A 19,860-nucleotide genomic window follows, 5' to 3' on the forward strand; every position below is an offset into this window, starting at 1 on the left:
GGTCAGCTGATCACGTGCATTGTGATTGGCCGAACACATCAAGCACTCGTCAGAAATGTAACGCCCCTTTCCATAATCGTGAGCTTCTTCTTTCAAAGTAAATGTAAAGACAGTTAATAATGTCCTTAGTTTTACCATCACTTCAAGCTCGAAAGAGGACCAGAGTCTCGTGACAGACACAGCGATGAAGCTCGGATGTGTTTGCAGTAAACAAGCTACAGACAGTTAAGACAGCTGACTCTACTGTGATGTGACCTTGTCACTCACTCTCTCACTCTCTCACACTCACTCACTCACTCACACACACACACACACACACACACACACACTCACTCACTCACTCACTCACTCACTGATTCACTGACTCACAAATACTCACTCACTCACTCACACACACACACTCACTCACTCACTCACTCACTGATTCACTCACTGACTCACAAATACTCACTCACTCACTCTCGCTCACACACACTCACACACACTCACTCTCTCACTCTCTCACTCACACACACACACACACTCACACACTCACTCACACACTCTCTCACTCACACTCACTCTCTCACTTTCTCACTCACTCTCTCACTCACACACTCACACTCACTCTCACACTTACTCACACACTCACTAACACACACTGACTTACACTCACTCACTCACTCACTCTCACACTCACTAACTCACACACTGACTTACACTCTCACTCACTCTCTCACTCACACTCACTCTCACACTCACTCACACACTGACTTACACTCTCACTCACTCTCTCACTCACACTCACTCTCACACTCACTCACACACTGACTTACACTCACTCACACACTGACTTACACTCACACACACACACACACTCACTCACTCACTCACTCACACACACACACACACACACACACACACACTCACTCACTCACTCACTCACTCACTCACTCACTCACTCTCACTCGCTCTCTCACACACTCATTCTCTCACTCTCTCACACTCTCACTCACTCACTCACTCACTCACTCACTCACACACACACACACACACACGCATGCAAAACTCGGCATTTGAACAGTCAATAGCAAATACTTAATCTAATAACAAAACATACTTACAGTAGCTGATTCAGAAGCGCCTGATTGTCGTAGAAAAGTCAGAATAACTTCCTCTTCTAGATTCATGAAACGTGGTCCATTAGATGCATTGCTGTTCTGTTGTTATTAATTTGATTCCTAAATGCATCTACTTTCGGAAGACCAAATAAAGTGCTTCTGCTTTCTCCTAGAAACCACAGCATCTCCCTGACATGACTGTGTTACTGAAACCATGCTTTCTTTCTTTGCGTGATCATTTCAGTATATCCACACAGTGATGTAGGCATTTAGGGGTGTGTGGCAGAGTCTTAACTTTCACAAAATATCTCTTTGGATTTGAGACTTAAGTCTTTGCAACTTTACAGATCTTCTTTATGCACCAAGAGCTTGTAACACTGAAAAAAAAAATTGCATCATATGACCCCTTAAATGTTTTTGAAAGAAGTCTCTTCTGCTCACCAAGTCTGCATTTATAAAAATATATATATATTTTTACAGTTTCAAAAAACTGATTTCTGTTCCAATATATAGTAAAATGTAATTTCTTTCTGTGATTGAAGCTGAATTTTCAGCATCAGTCCTCCAATCGTCAGTTTCACATGATCCTTCAGAAATCACTAATATACAGGTTCGCTGTTCAATTTTTATTATTATCGTTTTGTTGTATTGAGTTTTTGCTTCCAAACGTTTGAACTATAATGTATACTGTAAATTAAATTAGTCATTCTCATTATTAAACACCCCGATGACAAATTTCTCATAATAAACAGTCGACTGATATAGATTTTCCATTTGCAGTCCTAATGTCTAGAAAGAGACGAATGACCAAAATAATTCCAATATAAATGATACAGCACATTGACACAATATTTACTTAATAATATTCCCTAAAAGTATTTGACAACAGAAACTGCTTCATCAAACTCTCAGTAGATCTGGTACAAACATTTCTGTTAGCTGGCCAAACGAATTGCAAAATATGGTTTGATTTATCATTCTGGATGATATATTGATTTATCGTCACAATAACCCCACCATAAAATGTGGATTCAAAGGACATCGAATCACATCGTCGTTACTGGCTGATACAACATGATTTCTGAACTGCAGCCATTACTTCCGGATCTTCGGTTTATAATATGATATTTAATGTGACCTGAGCTAGTAAAATATGACACTACATTTGATTTTTCCGTCTCTGTTGAGATACTGGTGCAAAACGTCAGGAACAACTTTGTGTCAAGAGCTCAAAGTTCAGTATCACAGAAAGAACCCGTAAAATCTCTGAAAGTGAACAAAACTGTATCCTCAAAAATCTCAGGCACTGAACCATTGTTAAGATTTTAAGATCAGTTCCTGTTTGTTTTGTAATATCTATTGGCTTGTAAGACACTGCTATATCTGATGTATTTTGTTTTATCATTTCTTTTCAGCTTCAGAAGAACAAAGACCTGCTCTCCATGCTACAGAAGGTAAGAGCACAGAGAAATCTACCCTCTTAATGCAGTCAAAGACCGTAAATAGTCAGGTTTTGCAATCGCTAGAGATACAAAAGTTACACATTTCACATTTAAAGAGATATTTAAACCAGAAAATCAACAACTCTGTGATCATTTACTCCTCCTGTGAAGGACAAAAAAATGATATCCTGAAGAATGTTGAGAAACACACATATTTTTGGGTGAACTATCCCTTTAAGAAAAGTAAGTCAAACTAAAGTGATTAAACCAAGTGCCAGATATTGTTTTAACGTGACACAGGGTTCCCATGGTCGTGGAAAACCTGGAAATACCAGGGAATATTAAAACTAAGTTTGTGAACATCTTTCTTTCAGGTGAAATATTTCATCAGATATTGATTTTTGTCATTGTTTGTGTAGAGTCAAACCTGCCCACTAGTACGCATGGGTTATCATTAGAAACATGCTCCTGAAGTTTTGCACCAGTATCTCAACAGAGACGGAAAAATCAAATGTAGTGTCATATTTTACTAGCTCAGGTCACATTAAATATCATATTATAAACCGAAGATCAGGAAGTAATGGCTGCAGTTCAGAAATCATGTTGTATCAGCCAGTAACGACGATGTGATTCGATGTCCTTTGAATACACATTTATGGTGGGGTTATTGTGATGATAAATCAATATATCATCCAAAAAGATAAATCAAACCATATTTTGCAATTCATTTGGCCAGCTAACAGAAATGTTTGTACCAGATCTACTGAGAGCTAATCAAGAGCCTTCTGTGGATCTGCAAGGCACCTATAAAGTGTTTTGGCTTAAAAAGTGAGGTGCACTTACGTCTGTTTTGGAAGGTTTAATCAAAATGTTAAAGTTAAGATCAAAATCCGGCTGGATTCTGCAGGAACAGATGCTGTTTCACACAGATTTCTTTACTTATTCAGACACTTTCGAAGGTCTCTTTCATATCTGTGGGCCGTAACGCAGCTGTGATAATGGCCTGGTGTAAATCATTGATGAGTTAGCGTAGAGAGTAGCGTTCACTTTAGTAGGTCATGTTTGCACAGCTCAAGAGCATTTCTATTAATAGTCGCTTTTGCTTTCCTCAGCTGTTTGGAAAATTAAATGCACCTTGTACAAAAAACATGAATAAACGTAAACGTGCAAATTCATTTGCGTCATACGAATGAGAAAATGAGTCACTTGACTAAAGTGTTAATCTTCCCGTCTGTTCGATGAGGCGGTCAGAGAAAAGCACATTGAGGCTTTAATCAAATCTGACCCACATACACTTCTTTTAAACGGTTTATTCATGTGCCGCTTTGTGGATATGAAATAGTTTGATGATGCGAGTCAAAAAAGTTCTGATGCTTTCGGATAACACGACCTAGTGACTACCCTATTTATATACTGTACCATGGTATTTGCAACGTACACTACCATTCAAAAGTTTGGGGTCAGACAGTTTTTCTAAAAGAAATTACTTTTATTAGGATGCATTAAATCGGAAAGTAACAGTAAAGACATTTATAATGTTGTGAAAGATTTGTTTGTTTGCTCCTGAAAAATAAAATGTATCACAAGTTTGCTTAAACACATGCAGCTCAACTGTTTTTAACATTGATACATTTCTTGAATGGTAGTGTATACAGTATGAATGCTTGTTTAATTTTTTTTTTATACAGTATTGTAACATTTAACAGCCCAATAAATTTAGTCACAAATGAAAAATTCTAAATTATAGTTGATTTGGTAGTGTTACGGTTTACGCTGCCGGAAGAAACACGGAGCAGAGAATAAATGAAATAAGGCTTTTAATATATCCACCACGTGGAGCACAGAGGTAGACACACTTAAATAGCAAGTGAGTAGACCCGACAAAACAGAACTGAAAGGACAAGGCTTATGTACAAAGGATAATTGGGAAAACACAGGTGGATGGCATGACTAAATTAACAGGGACATGGAACACATGGGGAATGGAATAGACACACCTGGGAACTAATCAGACCAAATACGGAAGACAGAAACTGGGTCACAGGGGCAAAAAACACTAAAAAAGTCCAGGTAAGTAACAGTAGGGTGAGCTGCGGGACTGACTGGCACCAGCAGGGATGACAAGGAACTGGCTGGTCTAGGAGGAGGAAAGAGAGGAAGGACAGGAGGATCAGGGCTGGATGGAACCAGCGGAAGTGGAGCAGAGGGACCGGCAGGTCCAGGAGGAGGTGGGAGAGGGAGGCCAGGAGGGAACACAGGAGACACAGAAGATTCAGAGCTGGGCGGAACCAGCAGAGACACAGGAAACTCAGGGCTGGGCGGAACCAGATGGCTCACTGGATGGCTCGGGCTGTGCGGCGGGCTCTGGCGCCATGTGGCAGGATGGTGGCTGGCTGGTCTCTGGGTCGGGAGTGGGACTGAGCCAGAGTCCACTCCACGAATGCGGCAAATTCCTCCTGAGGACCATCTTCGGGCGACAACACTCTGCACTTGGAGTTCAAGCTGGTGTTGTAGAAGGTGCAGAGCTCATAGTCCGGGTAGCTGGTGGCATTAGCTAACAGAAGAAACCGTCTGGTATGGTCCTCGAGAGAACGTCCTTCCTGCTCCAGCAGGAGGAGCAATTCGGGGCTATAGAGGGGATCCATCAACACTACGAAAAGAAAAGACTGTGAAAAAACAAAAACGGAGGGAAAAACACGCAGTTTTTTACTCTCTTTTTTGGTCGGGTCTTCTGTTACGGTTTACGCTGCTGGAAGAAACACGGAGCAGAGAATAAATGAAATAAGGCTTTTAATATATCCACCACGTGGAGCACAGAGGTAGACACACTTAAATAGCAAGTGAGTAGACCCGACAAAACAGAACTGAAAGGACAAGGCTTATGTACAAAGGATAATTGGGAAAACACAGGTGGATGGCATGACTAAATTAACAGGGACATGGAACACATGGGGAATGGGATGGATGTTATAATTTCAAAAATGCGCATAGGCCATTGTCTACTAAATCAAAGTTTGGTCAGGATTGGGAAACACCAGACTGGGTATTGTGAAAAATGTAGTTCGGAAAATATGGAGACAGTAGAACATGTATTATTAAAATGTGAGGCTTATGCAAGAGAAAGATTTAAATTATTTCAAGCATTAAGAGAAATGGAAATGGAAGATTTTTCTATCAAAGCATTATTAGGTAATGGCCCAAAGCAACTCAAAATATATGAAGTAGTATTTAATTTCTTAAAAGACACTCATTTAAGTAACAGGATTTAGGTCACTACTACCATAACGTTATCCACACTCCAATCCAGTAGGTGGCGGGAATGCACCATTTAAGTTTGGTTTGCCAACCGCCATTAAACTTGAAAAGAAGAAGAAGAAGACACATGGGGAATGGAATAGACACACCTGGGAACTAATCAGACCAAATACGGAAGACAGAAACTGGGTCACAGGGGCAAAAACACTAAAAGAGTCCAGGTATGTAACAGGTAGCGTGTCATTGGGAAAACATGTCAGATGTAATGGATACAGCTTCTGTATTAATGTGTAAATTTGTTCAAATTATTATTATTATTATTTTTTGTAAACAAAACTAAATTGTGAAAATATGAAGCAGCATTACTGTTTTCAACTTTAATAATAATCAGAAATGTTTCTTGAGCAGCCAATCAGCATATTATAATTATTTCTGAAGGACACTGAAGACTGGAGTAATGATGCTGAAAATTCAGCTTTGATCACAGAAACAAATTACATTTTACAATATATTCAAATAGAAAACGTCTATTTTAAATTGTAATAATATTTAATAATTTTACAGTCAAATAAATGTAGCGTTTGTGAGCAAAACAGACTTCTCTCTAAAGCATAAAATCTCACTGACCCTAAATTTCTGAATGGTAGTGCACTTCAAAGACAAATAGTTTAAGTCTAGATCTTCTGTTTTGCTTTGCTGGTTTTAGAGAGGTTTTGGACACTTGGTGTTGTGATTTGACCATTTGTGCTCCAGACAAGTGTGCTGTTACTTTACTAAGTGATCAGATGCACCATTTTCACCTGTTGGATCATAAAACAGATGAAAAAAATCCCACACATGCACTTTGAAGCAGGGTCATATCTACAGATAGGACGGCGTGTCCTGGTTTGCCCTGGTGCTGAGCTGCAGTGTGTCAGTGTGCCAGCAGGAGGCAGTGCGCTTGCTCTCGTCCTCTATACAGCGAGAACTGGGTCAGGAACAAAAGAGCCGCACGCCTTCAATGATATGGAGAAACCTGGAGGAAAAAAAAAGACTGAGAAATGAAAACATAATGGGGTAATGGCAGGGGGTTCCTGTCTTTTACACATTTGCGTAAATCTGCTGTTGTTAAGAACTCAAACGTAAGCACCGAGGCCCACGTACACACACAAACACGCTTTAGCAACAATACTACAATCAGCCACCTTTGTGCATAAGAAAAGAGAAAGCGGAAAACAGAATGTAGGTAGTTTTCAGGAAAGACGTATGCAGATGTTGATTGTGGCTAATCCTATAAATATTCGGCCCGTGACGAGCCTCAGTCCTCTCAGGGTAGGAAAACCAGCAAGACAGCAGCTCTCCAGGTCAAACAGATGCACTTCCCGTAAAATCTGTGAGTAAATGTCAGATCTGAGTGTTTGTGTGTGTAACCGCAGTCAACATGAAATCTAAATCTCATTTAAATACAGGTTTCTGCTGTAATGTTGAACGATTCATCAGTGCTTGACCACCTAAAGGAAATAAATATTTCATCAGAATGTAAAAGAGCTTCTCAAAAGAAAACAAATATAGGGAAATGTGGAAATGGATTGGATCATTTGATCGTGGGCATTTGCTAATTGCTCATATCATGTGGAGAGGGGTTATTTTAGTATTATTGATATACTGGTATAATTTCTGGTTAATATTTTGAATTATGATTGAATTTGTTTCCTGTTTTCATCAAAAATTTAGGATTATTTGTTGTAATTTTATTTGTATTTTTATGTCTATGTTGTCTTGTCTGTTTTTAATAAAGTTTAAGTTTTTGTTTGTAGTTTGTTTATTTATTTATTTATTTATTTATTTATTTATTTTTTAGTTAAACCTAAATGTAAATGAGAAATGTTGCCTAAAAAACTAGCTGAATTAAAATTACTTTACTTTTTTTTTTTTTTTCAGGTAATGAAATTGTTTTGTTATGGCTTCAGTTTCAATAGGAGGGGAGGGATTGTTTTTAGTGAAAGAAGATATGCAAGGAAAAATTCGAATAAACACTGCAATATTCTGTAAAAAAATTTAATTTGATTTTTGGTTTTATCTGAACAGATATTTTTGGCTGCCTTTTACTATTTTAATTTACTTTTATATTATTTTATTGTGCATTTCTATTATTATTATTATTATTATTATTATCATTATTATAGTGCTTTTTTCTGGCAGCTGTTTTGCCCGATTGTGACAGTATATTTGTTTTGCTACAATCCCATCGTAAACATTTTTTTTTATTTGTTCTTTACAAAAAATAACTAGCTGTTTAGTTAATTAATTCCAAATGAATTAAATCGAGTCCTGCCCTACCTTTTTTTTTTAACAAAGGGTTGCAAATGCATGTTCATGTTTAAAAAAAATATTCTCTGTATCTTGTTTTCCTTCTCATTTCTTGCTCTGCTTTTGGAAACAGAAAACTATTTGTTTTCTCAACAGGATTTTCAATGCATTTCCTCAAGCCTTCAGACAGAAAATGACTTATTTATACTGGACAGATTGTTTTGTGCATGAATAAGCATTTGCAGTATCTACCAATTTTAAAATATAAATGCAATTGACTTTGTAGGAAGCGGCGTGAGTAACAGTTTGATGTTACATAAATAGTTTGTGCTGGTAAACACAGTCTGTCTTGTGGTCATATGTAGATGCAGAACCTTTCTTAGTAGTGTTTGTTAATGAAAGCATCATTTTAGTATTTAGTGTTAGTGATGTGATAAACCTCTAGCATGAAATATAAAAAGTTGAGTACGAGCGAATGATTCCTCTAATCGTGTCTTCCACAGAGTCCTATCAGCAGGACAGGGCTGGAGAAATGGAGCAGTCAGATCTATCCAGAGCCCGAGGCCGTATCAGAGGAAGTGCACATGTTTGACTTGGATTGCTTCCTGTCAGACATCTCCGACACGCTGTTCACCATGACCCAGAAACCCAGTCCCTGGAGCGGAGACCGCCAAAACAGTGAGTCCACAGAGGCACAGTCTATCCGATAATCATTTACTCACCTTCATGTCATTCCAGACCCAGAATATTAGATTGTTTTGGCCCTTCAAGATGCGATGTAGCAGATTTAACATCATTGATGCCAATAGTTATTGGTGCATGGCTTGTAATTAATCCCATTGTGCTAATATTGAAATATACACAGGCACATTCTCCCTTCCAAGTTTTACATTCATTAAATCATGCCATTAAATGTTGCATGCATCAAAAAAAAAAAAAGCATGTCTTCTGATACAAACATTTAAACAGTCTTAAATCAAGATACATTTATTGAGATGATGTCAATGGGATATAAAAACGTTATTTTATTTTGTATTTTATTAGGTATTCTGAGCCCATTGGCAGATATTTGTTGGTTTTAACTATAAACTCCCTTTATTTGGGTCAGTTGCTGAGAAAGTAAGACTTCTTATCCTAAGTCATTTGTCTTTTTTCTGTGAATTTTCAAACTTTGAAGTGTTGCTAATGCAACTCATTTTCTGTGTCCTAGACACTTACATTTAGGGCCGTTTCATAGTCAACGCATCTGTACGCATACGCGTCCCCGAGGCTACGCATCGTTACGCTTCGGCCGCCATTATGCGTCGGTGCGTAGCCAAATGTGTGGTCCTAGTTTTTGATACGCGACGCGCCGATTCACGCAATACTATGCGTTGTCGGTGGGGGCGACATTGCAAGTATTGTACATTAATTCAAGTATATACAGAAGAAGAAGGTTTGAATACAATGGAGGAAAAATAATGCGAACTTATACGTATTCATCCACATGTATACGATAGCTCATCAGCAACAGAATACACTCCTCTTCAGTTGCCATTGTGATCTGAATATCACGCGACCCGACTCTACTAAATCACCCGACACTGCGTGAGCGGTGTATTGCATACATGCATCAACCGTGACGCTTGCGTTCACTGTTTAGACTATGAAAGGGAGTGCGTCGCTCGCGTTGCTTGCTCGCGTTTCTCGCGTTGACTATGAAACGGCCCTTAGATAACTTAATTTACTTTTCTAGTTGCTTTTAAAAAGGTCTTAAGTCTTAAATTTAACTACATAAAATACAGCACATGGATATTATCTGCATTCTCATATGAAAAACATATAATCATATAAAAACACAATCTTATTTTATTTCCCACAGAAATAATTCAAGACTTCTTTCATTGCGTGAACATTTGGGCGGTGTTATGCAAATCTTCCCACACAGTGACGTAGACATGTGGGGGCGTGTCTAAATGAGTCGTTTTAGGAAGGTGTGGACAAGTCTTCACATTCATAAAGAATATCTTTTTTTGAGACTTTTGTCTTTGCAACTTTATAGATCTTATCTTTGCACAAACAGCTTGCAACACTCCAAAGAGAAAGGAAAACTTGAAATGACATCACATGACCCCTTTAATAAGATTGAAATATAATATGCATCTTTCAGTGACATTTAATGCCTCCCCTGTCTTAAAGAATTTAATTCAGGATTTCAAAAATGAGAGATGATTTTAGGGATGGAAAATTTAGTCACATGAGTTTATAAAATATATTCAGGAAGGACACCACACCCTAAAACAAGGAACTTTAAAAGAATAAATGCTCCAAACAGGGCAGTGTTAAACACACACATCCTTACAGTGTTTTTCACTGCTGTCATCTCAGCGTACACCAGTAATGCAGACATGATCCAGCCCGGATTGACTCCATTACAGCCCAGCTTGGACGACCTGATGGACATACCCGGTGAGTTTAATGAGCTCTTCATATCACTCTTTATTACACTGACATTGCTCTGCTTTATAGCTCAAACGTAATAGTTTTATATGCTGTGTGCTGCTCTGGTGCCTTGGATGCATTTGATCATAACGACGAATGGCATGAAAATGGAGATATATTTAAACCTTCTTACTGTAGTTGGAATTCTAATATGAAATATAATTTAAATTGAATATAATCATTAACATAATGGAATAATATAAAAAAAGTGAATAGTTTTTCAATACTAATACAATAATTGATTCAATGTCTATGAACAGTGTTTTATCAGTAGTTAAATATAATTGAAATTCAATATAATCATTAATATAAGTGTTATGAAATTTAATATATTGATCAATATTTTTGAAATAATGTTTCATCTGTGGTTTAAATGTTAATAAAAAATTATAATGTAAATATAATTTAAATTAAATTTAGTTATTAACATTATTATGTATATATTAATCACATCCAAATTAAGTTTTTGTTTACATAATATATGTGTGCTGTGTAGGGATCTCCCGATCAGGTTTTTTGCACTCGAGTACGAGTCATTTGATTTTCAAGATCTGCCGATACCGAATCCCGATCCGATACTTCTATAATACATAAAAAAAAAAGAATAAAGAAGGACGAAAAAACAGATCTAGGATGTTCAATAAGGCAGAATAGTTTCTATACTGTAATAAATGTAAATTAGCACTGCATTGTTCATATACTTTATTTATCACCTGCTGGAGATGACTTAAAAACAATTATTGTCAAAAAATAATGAGAATATATATATAACCGAGTCCTGATCGGGAGGTAACGTCCGATTATTTATTTATATATATATATATATATATATATATATATATATATTTATATATATATATATATATATATATATGTGTGTATATGTATATTTGTGTATAACATTTATTATTAATGTATTTATTACTGTTTATGAAAAATGTTTTGTTTGAATCTTAATAAATATAATTTAAATAAAAATTAAATATAAAATGAGGTATAGTTGTTGATATAAATATATTCTTGTTTCAATATTTAAGTATCAATATATGAATTAATATTTGTGAACAATATGTTTTATCTGTAGTTTGACATTTTAAAAAAATATTTAAATTGAATATAGCAATTAAATTCATATAACAGCGTGCTATATCATATATTTTTTGTTAAATTTATTTTTCAGTGTTAATCTATTGATAAATAATTTTATTAACATATAATTATCAATTAATTATTAAGAATTAATATTATTTGGAAATGCAAAAAAACCTTAACAACCTTAAGAACGGCAAAAATAAATAGCTGTTGAATTTATAAATAGATACTTGGTTAATAAGAAGTATTGGATAACTTTGAGGAGCTATAGGGAAGTTCAGAAGATCATTTGCGCAAGCTTTAGTGAAGATGGCCCAACAGTCTGTCAGTGCTTCACTTTTGGGGTGTCTAGAGGGCAATGAATGAGTTTAACCCCTCTGGGGCATTAGTGGCATTTCCTCATCTGCGACAGGGTCATTTAAAGGCTAAAGATTCAATGAGTGAAGGGTGGAAGTCAGATAGGATGTGATCAGCCCTGAATAGTGAGTCATTTGTAGGCATGAGTTAACTTTAGGACAGCAGCACCGTTCATTCCCCTCCATTTCTGATTTATCTAATACACAAGTGCATTTATATTCAAACAAGCTTCAGTGTTCAAAAACTTATATCAGAAGAAAATAAAATGATCTGCGTTCTGATTTTAATGTATCAAATATGATGCTTGACGATAACGAGGGACTCTAGTGCACCAGCATATGACTGTCATGTTCCTGGCAGTGTTTGCTGTGTTCATCTGGCAGGACTCGAGGCAGGTCACGAGGCTCTGGACTCATTCAATGTGGCAGAGCCAGGTTTCTCACAGAAATCAACACCGAGCTTCCACATTTCATCTGTAAATGTTCTCAGCTTTATGTATATTCTGCTCAGTAGCATCAGAGTAGTAAGTGTTCTTATGATAATGTAAATTCACTCTATTGAAGCGTGCATGTGATTGTGAAACGTTATTGTCTTTCATTGCATGGCCACATGACGGACGCATCATCTGAGGTGGAAAATACCTTTCCCAGAAGGCGTTCTGATTGGTTGCATGTGGGTTTGGCAGGTCTAGAGGAATAGTTTAGATACTGTGAGAGACTAAACCATGCTGCGTTGGCGCTTGCTTGTAGTGTAGAGTTTAGATTCGTTTAGATCCAGTTGACGTTTCTTCTGAGTCATTAGAAGTCATTTTTTAAGCCATTTCAAATTTAAGGATGCATTTGAAGAAAATGTAAGTCACTCTCAGCTATTTGCGAAGAATTAACTTCAAGCTATTTGCTCTCTAGACATTTTCATGAGTTTCCGCGGGCAGCCGACGGAGCACGTGGGTTATTCAGACTGCAGCTTCTTTGAGAGTTCGTCTAGCGCGGCGTTTCCTTCAGCTGCTTCCTCCGCCGTCAGCAGTCAGATGATGCACACAGGATCTCTGCTGACACAGGTACAGAACTCATTCATGGTTTAAAACAGGTGTGTAACTGCCAAGTGCCACTGGAGTCACCAAACATAACTGTGAACATGACCGTTTTCTCAAACACTTCCTCCGTCTGCTATTGTTATATTCCAGAGTTTCATTTCTAGCAGAATCAACCTACAAATTACGTACTTGATTCATTCTGAACATTGCATAATAATCTTTTATTAATTTAATTTTAATGTTTATATATATATATATAATTTTACAAATGCATTTTATTTCCAAAATTGTTATGTAGAAATATATGCCATGATTTTAACTATTATATTATATTATATTATATTATATTATATTATTTGCATGGTTATTATAAGCATAGTACACATTTCAACATTAAAATGTTTCAAATAAGATAAATAATTATCTTATAATTATTGTTTGCATAATTATTGGCATAGCACACTTTCACCATAAACACGTTCCAAATAAAATTAATAAATAATATTATATTACATTATTATTAAAGCACGGTTCACATTTCCGCATTAAAATGTTTAAAATAAAATAGAAAAATAAAAATCTATCTCATTTAAAATATTTAATATTTAAAATATAATATAATCATTTGTTTTATTTAAAATGTGTGCCGTGTTTCGGACTATTTTCCTTATGAGATTTAGCATGGATTTAATGCATTTTTCCAAAAACTCAAATAATTTCACTTTTTAATTTACATTTTTAGCCTCCTCTCTCAGCTGAAAGTTTATCCCTGCCGTCCTCATCTGTAAACCTACCTGGACCCAGTTATCCTCGCCAGACCATCGACCCCGACTTGACCTTCAACCCCAGTGGTGAAACCTCAGTGCCCAAGTTCAAAGGTCACTCAGAATACATCAGTGATTTCCATCACCCTCTGAACCTCTCGTCTGGCCTGGTCCAGTACGGTCCGCAGATGTCCTTCAGCGGTCACGCCCCTCAGACGCCGGGTGTCATGGCACAGGAAAGCCCTTACCCATCATCCTGCCTCCAACACAGATATTCATCCAGCCAATCACGGACCTGCGCAGCTGCCACCTCCACAGTTATCACACACACCGGCTCTTCCACGAGCGCCCTGCCGCTGGAGGCCCAGCACGGATACTCCAGCGTGCCCGAGATGTTTCATCCTGCCACCTGCATGTCTCTGAGCTACCAGCCCATGACACTGACCCCGTCTCTGCCTTCGCCCGCTGCCTCTCACTGCTTCTCTGTGCCGCAGCAGGTGGGCGTGGCCACTGGCGGGGGGAAGCACAAACAAAAGACAGGAAGAGCCCAATTGGTTCCCAGGGTGATGACCTCATCTAAAGCCCCGCCCACTCAGACGAGCTGCCTGGCCAGTCTGCTGTCTTCCAGATCTCAAGAGCGTATGTAGATGTTAGATCTTTTATCATTTTTCCTGCTTTGTTTCTTCAGTTTTTGCTAGTGAGCATCTGGACGGCTAAATATCCCAGGTTCAAAACGTATTTGAGATCACTGGAAATAATTAACTGAGCTAATTAACTTTTGTTAATTGAATTAAATCTGATACTAATAAAAAAAATGATATTAAAATAAAAAAAAAAAATAATTAAACATCAAAACTAAATGAAAGTTAAATGGAAATATATATGTGTGTGTCTGTGTGTGTGTGTGTGTGTCTGTCTGTGTGTGTCTCTGTGTTTGGGTGTCTGTGTGTGTGTGTGTGTGTGTGTGTGTCTGTCTGTCTGTGAGAACCTGTCGAAAAATAGGTTGAATGTCAATCCTTCATAAAAATTTGGTTTTCATTAAAATAAATAAATCTTTTCTATAATCTCTGAAATAAATTGGAAAAATTCCCTTGTTTAGTGCAGAAAATTATTGATTCATTGCAGCAAGCATAAAAGTCTTTCTCTAAACTCCACAAAACAGTTAACCTATCAAAATAAACCACTTAACATATATAATATGCGTAAACAAAACAAAAAATAAAAACAGTTTTGGAAAGGCCTTTATATATATATTGTGGCGGGGTGAGGAACTACACGACAACCGATGGACAAAGAAAGTCCCCGAAGGGTGGATTTATTAGGTAAAATAGTGCTCTTGGTGAAGGCGGTGCTCTCCTGTGGCGCTTCAAGTCCCTCGTGCTCGCTGTGTTCTCAGTGGTGGATCCCGTGCTGTGCTCTCCTTAGTGGGGCTGACGGTCACACGCTGCTCTCTGTAACAGATGAGGAAAGGGTTAGCGTCCTTGTTGGGAGACATTCCTCACCACTCTGTCTTCCTCCTCTGCTTAAGAAGGCTCCGCTTGATGAGCTGCAGGTGCGGCCGCTCAGCCCGTGATGAGCTCGTGCCGGTGATTCCCGTGTGTTGCCAGGGCGACGCTGACGAGCGCTCGGGACGCATGTCACACTCCCCCCCCCTAAGCGTCGACCTGCGCCTGCGGTACAATGGGGAGATATGGGGAGGGTGGGGAGTGGAGCCTGACAGACCTGCGAAAGCTGCCCCTATCCTGGAGAGACCGTCCGCGTTGGCGTTGGCCGTCCCCGCCCGATGTTGTATGGTGAAGTGGAAGTCCTGGAGCGCAAGGAACCAGCGGGTTACCCTGGGGTTGGTGTCCTTTGCGCGGGCCATCCACTGCAGTGGCGCATGATCTGTCAGCAGGGTGAACCGGCGTCCGAGGAGGTAATAGCGGAGCTCCAGGACTGCCCACTTGACGGCCAGTGCTTCCTTCTCCACGGCGGCATACCGTTGTTCGGTCGGGGTCAGCTTCCGGCTAATAAAGATCACCGGGTGTTCCTCGCCGTCCTGGACCTGGGAGAGAACGGCTCCCAACCCGGTGTCCGAGGCGTCGGTTTGCACCAGGAAGGGGCAGTTGAAGTCGGGGGCTCGCAGGACTGGCTCCGTGGTGAGGGCTGACTTCACCTGCTGGAACGCCTCTTCCGCTTCTAGACTCCAGGCTATCTTCTCCGGTTGCCCCTTCCTGGTCAGATCTGTCAGGGGAGAGGCTAAGGAGGAGAAGTTAGGGATAAAACAACGGTAGTATCCTGCCAACCCCAAAAAGGCTCGTACCTGGGTCTTGGTAGAGGGCCGCGGTGCCGAGAGGATAGCTGTCACCTTCTTTTCCTGGGGGCGGATGAGGCCACGTCCCACGCAGAAGCCCAGGTACTTGGCTTCGGAGAGAGCCAGGTGACATTTCCGGGGGTTGGCGGTGAGCCCCGCCCGGCGGAGGTCCAGCAACACCCTCCGGAGCCGCTCTAAATGTTCCCCCCAGGTCTCTGAATGTATGACCACGTCGTCGATGTAGGCCGCGGCTTAGGCCATATGGGGCCTCAGCAGGACATCCATGAGCCTCTGGAATGTGGCGGGGGCCCCGTGCAGGCCGAAGGGAAGGACCCGGTACTGCCAGTGGCCACTGGGGGTCGAGAAGGCTGTCTTAGGCTTGGCATCCTTGGACAGGGGGACTTGCCAATACCCCTTGGTGAGGTCGAGAGTTGATATGAACCGGGCCCTTCCTAGTCGATCCAGGAGCTCATCGACGCGGGGCATGGGATAGCCATCGAATTCAGAGACCTCATTTAGGCGGCGGAAGTCGTTGCAGAACCTTAGGGTGCCGTCGGGCTTCGGGACCATGACGATGGGGCTGGACCATGGACTCCGCGAGGGCTCAATTACCCCTAGCTTCAACATCTCCTGTACCTCTGTCTCGATTGCGTGTTGCCGAGCCTCCGGGACACGATAGGGCCGCTGCCGGACGATGACTCCTGGTGGTGTTCGGATTTCGTGCTGGATGACGGTCGTCCGCCCTGGCAGAGGGGAGAACACATCCGAGAACTGACCGACCAGGTGCTGCAGTTCCGTCTTCTGGGCTGCGGAGAGGTGGGGATCCATGTCCACAACCACGGGAGAGGTGGCGGCGAGGGCCGAGAGCTGGGGCCCGGTCCCCACCCAGCGCTTCAACAGGTTTATATGATAGAGCTGCTCTTCCCTTCGACGACCAGGTTGGCGCACTTTGTAGGTGACGGGTCCCACCCGTTCGGTGACCGTATACGGGCCCTGCCAGCGGGCCAGGAACTTACAGGCTGAGGTGGGGACCAGTACCATGACGTGATCTCCCGGCTGGAACTCCCGGGGTTGGGCAGCCCGATTGAAGAGGCGCTGCTGGTCTTGCTGGGCCTTGGTCAGATGCTCCCGGACCAATGGCATGACCCTGTCGATCCGCTCCCTCATGGCCTTGACGTGCTCGACGGTGGTCCGACATACCGCAGGCTGTTGTTCCCAGGCTTCCCGGGCGACATCTAAGAGCCCTCGGGGTTGGCGGCCGAAGAGGAGCTCGAAGGGCGTGAAGCCGGTGGATGCCTGGGGCACCTCCCGGATCCCGAACAGCACATACGGGATCATCTGGTCCCAGTCGCGTCGGTCCTCGGCCACGACACGCCGCAGCATCTGTTTAAGGGTCTGGTTAAAGCGTTCCACGAGCCCATCGGTTTGTGGGTGGTATACGCTGGTCCGGATCTGTCGGACTTTGAGGAGTTTACAGAGGTCAGCCATGATCCGGGACATGAAAGGGGTGCCCTGGTCGGTCAGGATCTCCGCTGGCAGGCCAACCCGACTACTCAGTAGGAAGAGCTCCTGTGCGATGTTTTTGGCGGTGGCTTTGCGGAGGGGAATGGCCTCTGGGTAGCGGGTGGCATAATCCACGATAACCAGGATGTGTTCATGCCCCCGGGCGGACTTCGGCAGCGGCCCCACCAGGTCCATCCCGATGCGCTCGAAGGGCACCTCAATGATCGGCAGCGGGATCAGCGGACTAGGGGGAGGAGTATGTGGCGAAGTCCGTTGGCACGTCGGGCACGCTTGGCAGTACCGCTTGACATCCGCCTCCAGTCCTGGCCAGTGGAAGCGGTCCCGGATCTGTTGCACAGTGTTTTGGGCGCCGAGGTGGCCAGCCATCGGGTGGGCGTGGGCGAGTTCCAAGACCGCCGGGACTTTGCTCCGCGGTACCACCAACAGCGTCTTTTCCTCCCCCCTCCGCTGGCCGACATAATAGAGCAGGCCGTTTTGGATGATGAAGTGGGGTGTGGGGTGGGGAGCTGGTTGTAGATCCTCTCCTTCCGCCACCCGCACTTGGGACCAGCAATGCTTGAGGCGCTCGTCCCCACGCTGCTCTTTGGCGAGCGTCCCCCCTCCCGCTATCTGCTGGAAGACATCGAAGAACAGGTTAGAGTTTTGGGAGGGGGACTCACCTCCTCGAGGGCTGTCCGACGTCAGCAGCGCGGGGCCTCGTCGAGGGCGCCTTGCTGGACTCCGGCGTCGGCGGTTCCCGGCCGGGCTAGCAGGCTGTGTGCTGGAGGTGAGGAGCTGATCGAACCCCGGCCAATCCCGGCCGAGGAGAACGGGTACCGGTAGGTTCCTTAAGATTCCCACTTCGACGGGCCAGGAACCAGGTGTCGCGGTGATGGTCACTCTCCGGGCCGGCACATGCCTGGTATCCCCGTGCACGCACGTTATCGCCAGCCGGGCCCTGGAACCTGTTCGGGGTGGAAGGACAGTCGGTTGTATCAGGCTTACCCCGCTGCCCGAGTCGAGGACGGCGACGAATGGCCGGCCGTTGATGCGCACCCTGGCCCGTGGTGCCTTCGGCGCTGGTCCGTGGACTGAACAGCCTGCTAGCCATGTCCGTCCTGGGGAACGCGGCGGCTCGGTGGGCATTGGCTCGTCCTGCTCACGGGTCGCTGGGTGCCCTCTGGCGAGCGTCGCTCCTGGACCACCCTTCGGGGAAAAGGCGGCGCTCGCTCCCCTGTCTCCCGGTGTTGGGCGGCCTCCGCCAGCTCAATGGCCTCCACGAGCCCGTCGAGATCGGTGGGGTTCCTCATGCCAGCCGCCTGCCTCAACGCGCGGGGAAGGGCGCGGAGGAGTCGGTCGATCACCACACGCTCAGCTACCTGGTGTGCGGAGGGACCCCCGGTCAACAGCCAATGGTGGGCCAACCGGGATAGTTCGGCCGCTTGGGCTAGAGCGGGCTGTCGAGCTCGATATTCCCAGTCATGGAACTGCTGCGCCGCACAGATTGGGGAAAGGCCTACTCGGCCCAGGATCTCCTTTTTCACCTCTCCATAGTTCCGGTTTCTCTCGGCCGTCATGGTGAAATACGCCCGCTGCGCTTCCCCGGTCAGCAGCGGTGCGAGGAGGTGGGCCCACTCGTCCTCTGGCCACGCCTCCCGGACTGCGGTGGCCTCAAACATCCGAAGATACATCTCCACGTCGTCATGCGACGTCATTCGTGGCATCAGCTGGACGGCTTGGACACGGGGGTCAGGCAGCGGTGTGCGGTGGGCGGCGGCGCGGAGGGCGGCGAGCTCACGTTCGGCGTCTCCTTGACGTGAGGCCATGTGCTCCACTATTTGTTGCTGGCGGATGCTCACCTCGGTGAGGTGTTTGAGCAGTTCTTCCATGCCGGGGGAGGAGCGGCCGCCTGTGAAAACAGAGCAGATACAAATGACAGGGGAAAAAGAAAAAAAAAAAAAAAAAAAAAACGGGTGGCTTTAATGGTCTCCAGCTCACACTCTTGCCCGCATTCTCCACCAGTGTGGCGGGGTGAGGAACTACACGACAACCGATGGACAAAGAAAGTCCCCGAAGGGTGGATTTATTAGGTAAAATAGTGCTCTTGGTGAAGGCGGTGCTTCAAGTCCCTCGTGCTCGCTGTGTTCTCAGTGGTGGATCCCGTGCTGTGCTCTCCTTAGTGGGGCTGACGGTCACACGCTGCTCTCTGTAACAGAGGAGGAAAGGGTTAGCGTCCTTGTTGGGAGACATT

General features: G+C 43.1%; 1 protein-coding gene across 1 annotated transcript in view; it reads left to right on the forward strand.

The window, feature by feature from the left end:
• The window catches only part of mlxipl (MLX interacting protein like), a 32,996-nt gene that overhangs the window by 4,929 nt on the left and 8,207 nt on the right, over positions 1-19,860 (forward strand). The window contains exons 5-9 of the mRNA XM_026240579.1: positions 2,516-2,554; positions 8,590-8,764; positions 10,454-10,534; positions 12,922-13,073; positions 13,792-14,452. Coding sequence (XP_026096364.1) covers positions 2,516-2,554; positions 8,590-8,764; positions 10,454-10,534; positions 12,922-13,073; positions 13,792-14,452 — 1,108 coding nt within the window. The remainder of the gene's footprint in view (positions 1-2,515; positions 2,555-8,589; positions 8,765-10,453; positions 10,535-12,921; positions 13,074-13,791; positions 14,453-19,860) is intronic.

The sequence above is a fragment of the Carassius auratus genome, linkage group LG30F (genome assembly GCF_003368295.1).
Source record: "Carassius auratus strain Wakin linkage group LG30F, ASM336829v1, whole genome shotgun sequence".
Classification (NCBI taxonomy): domain Eukaryota; kingdom Metazoa; phylum Chordata; class Actinopteri; order Cypriniformes; family Cyprinidae; genus Carassius; species Carassius auratus.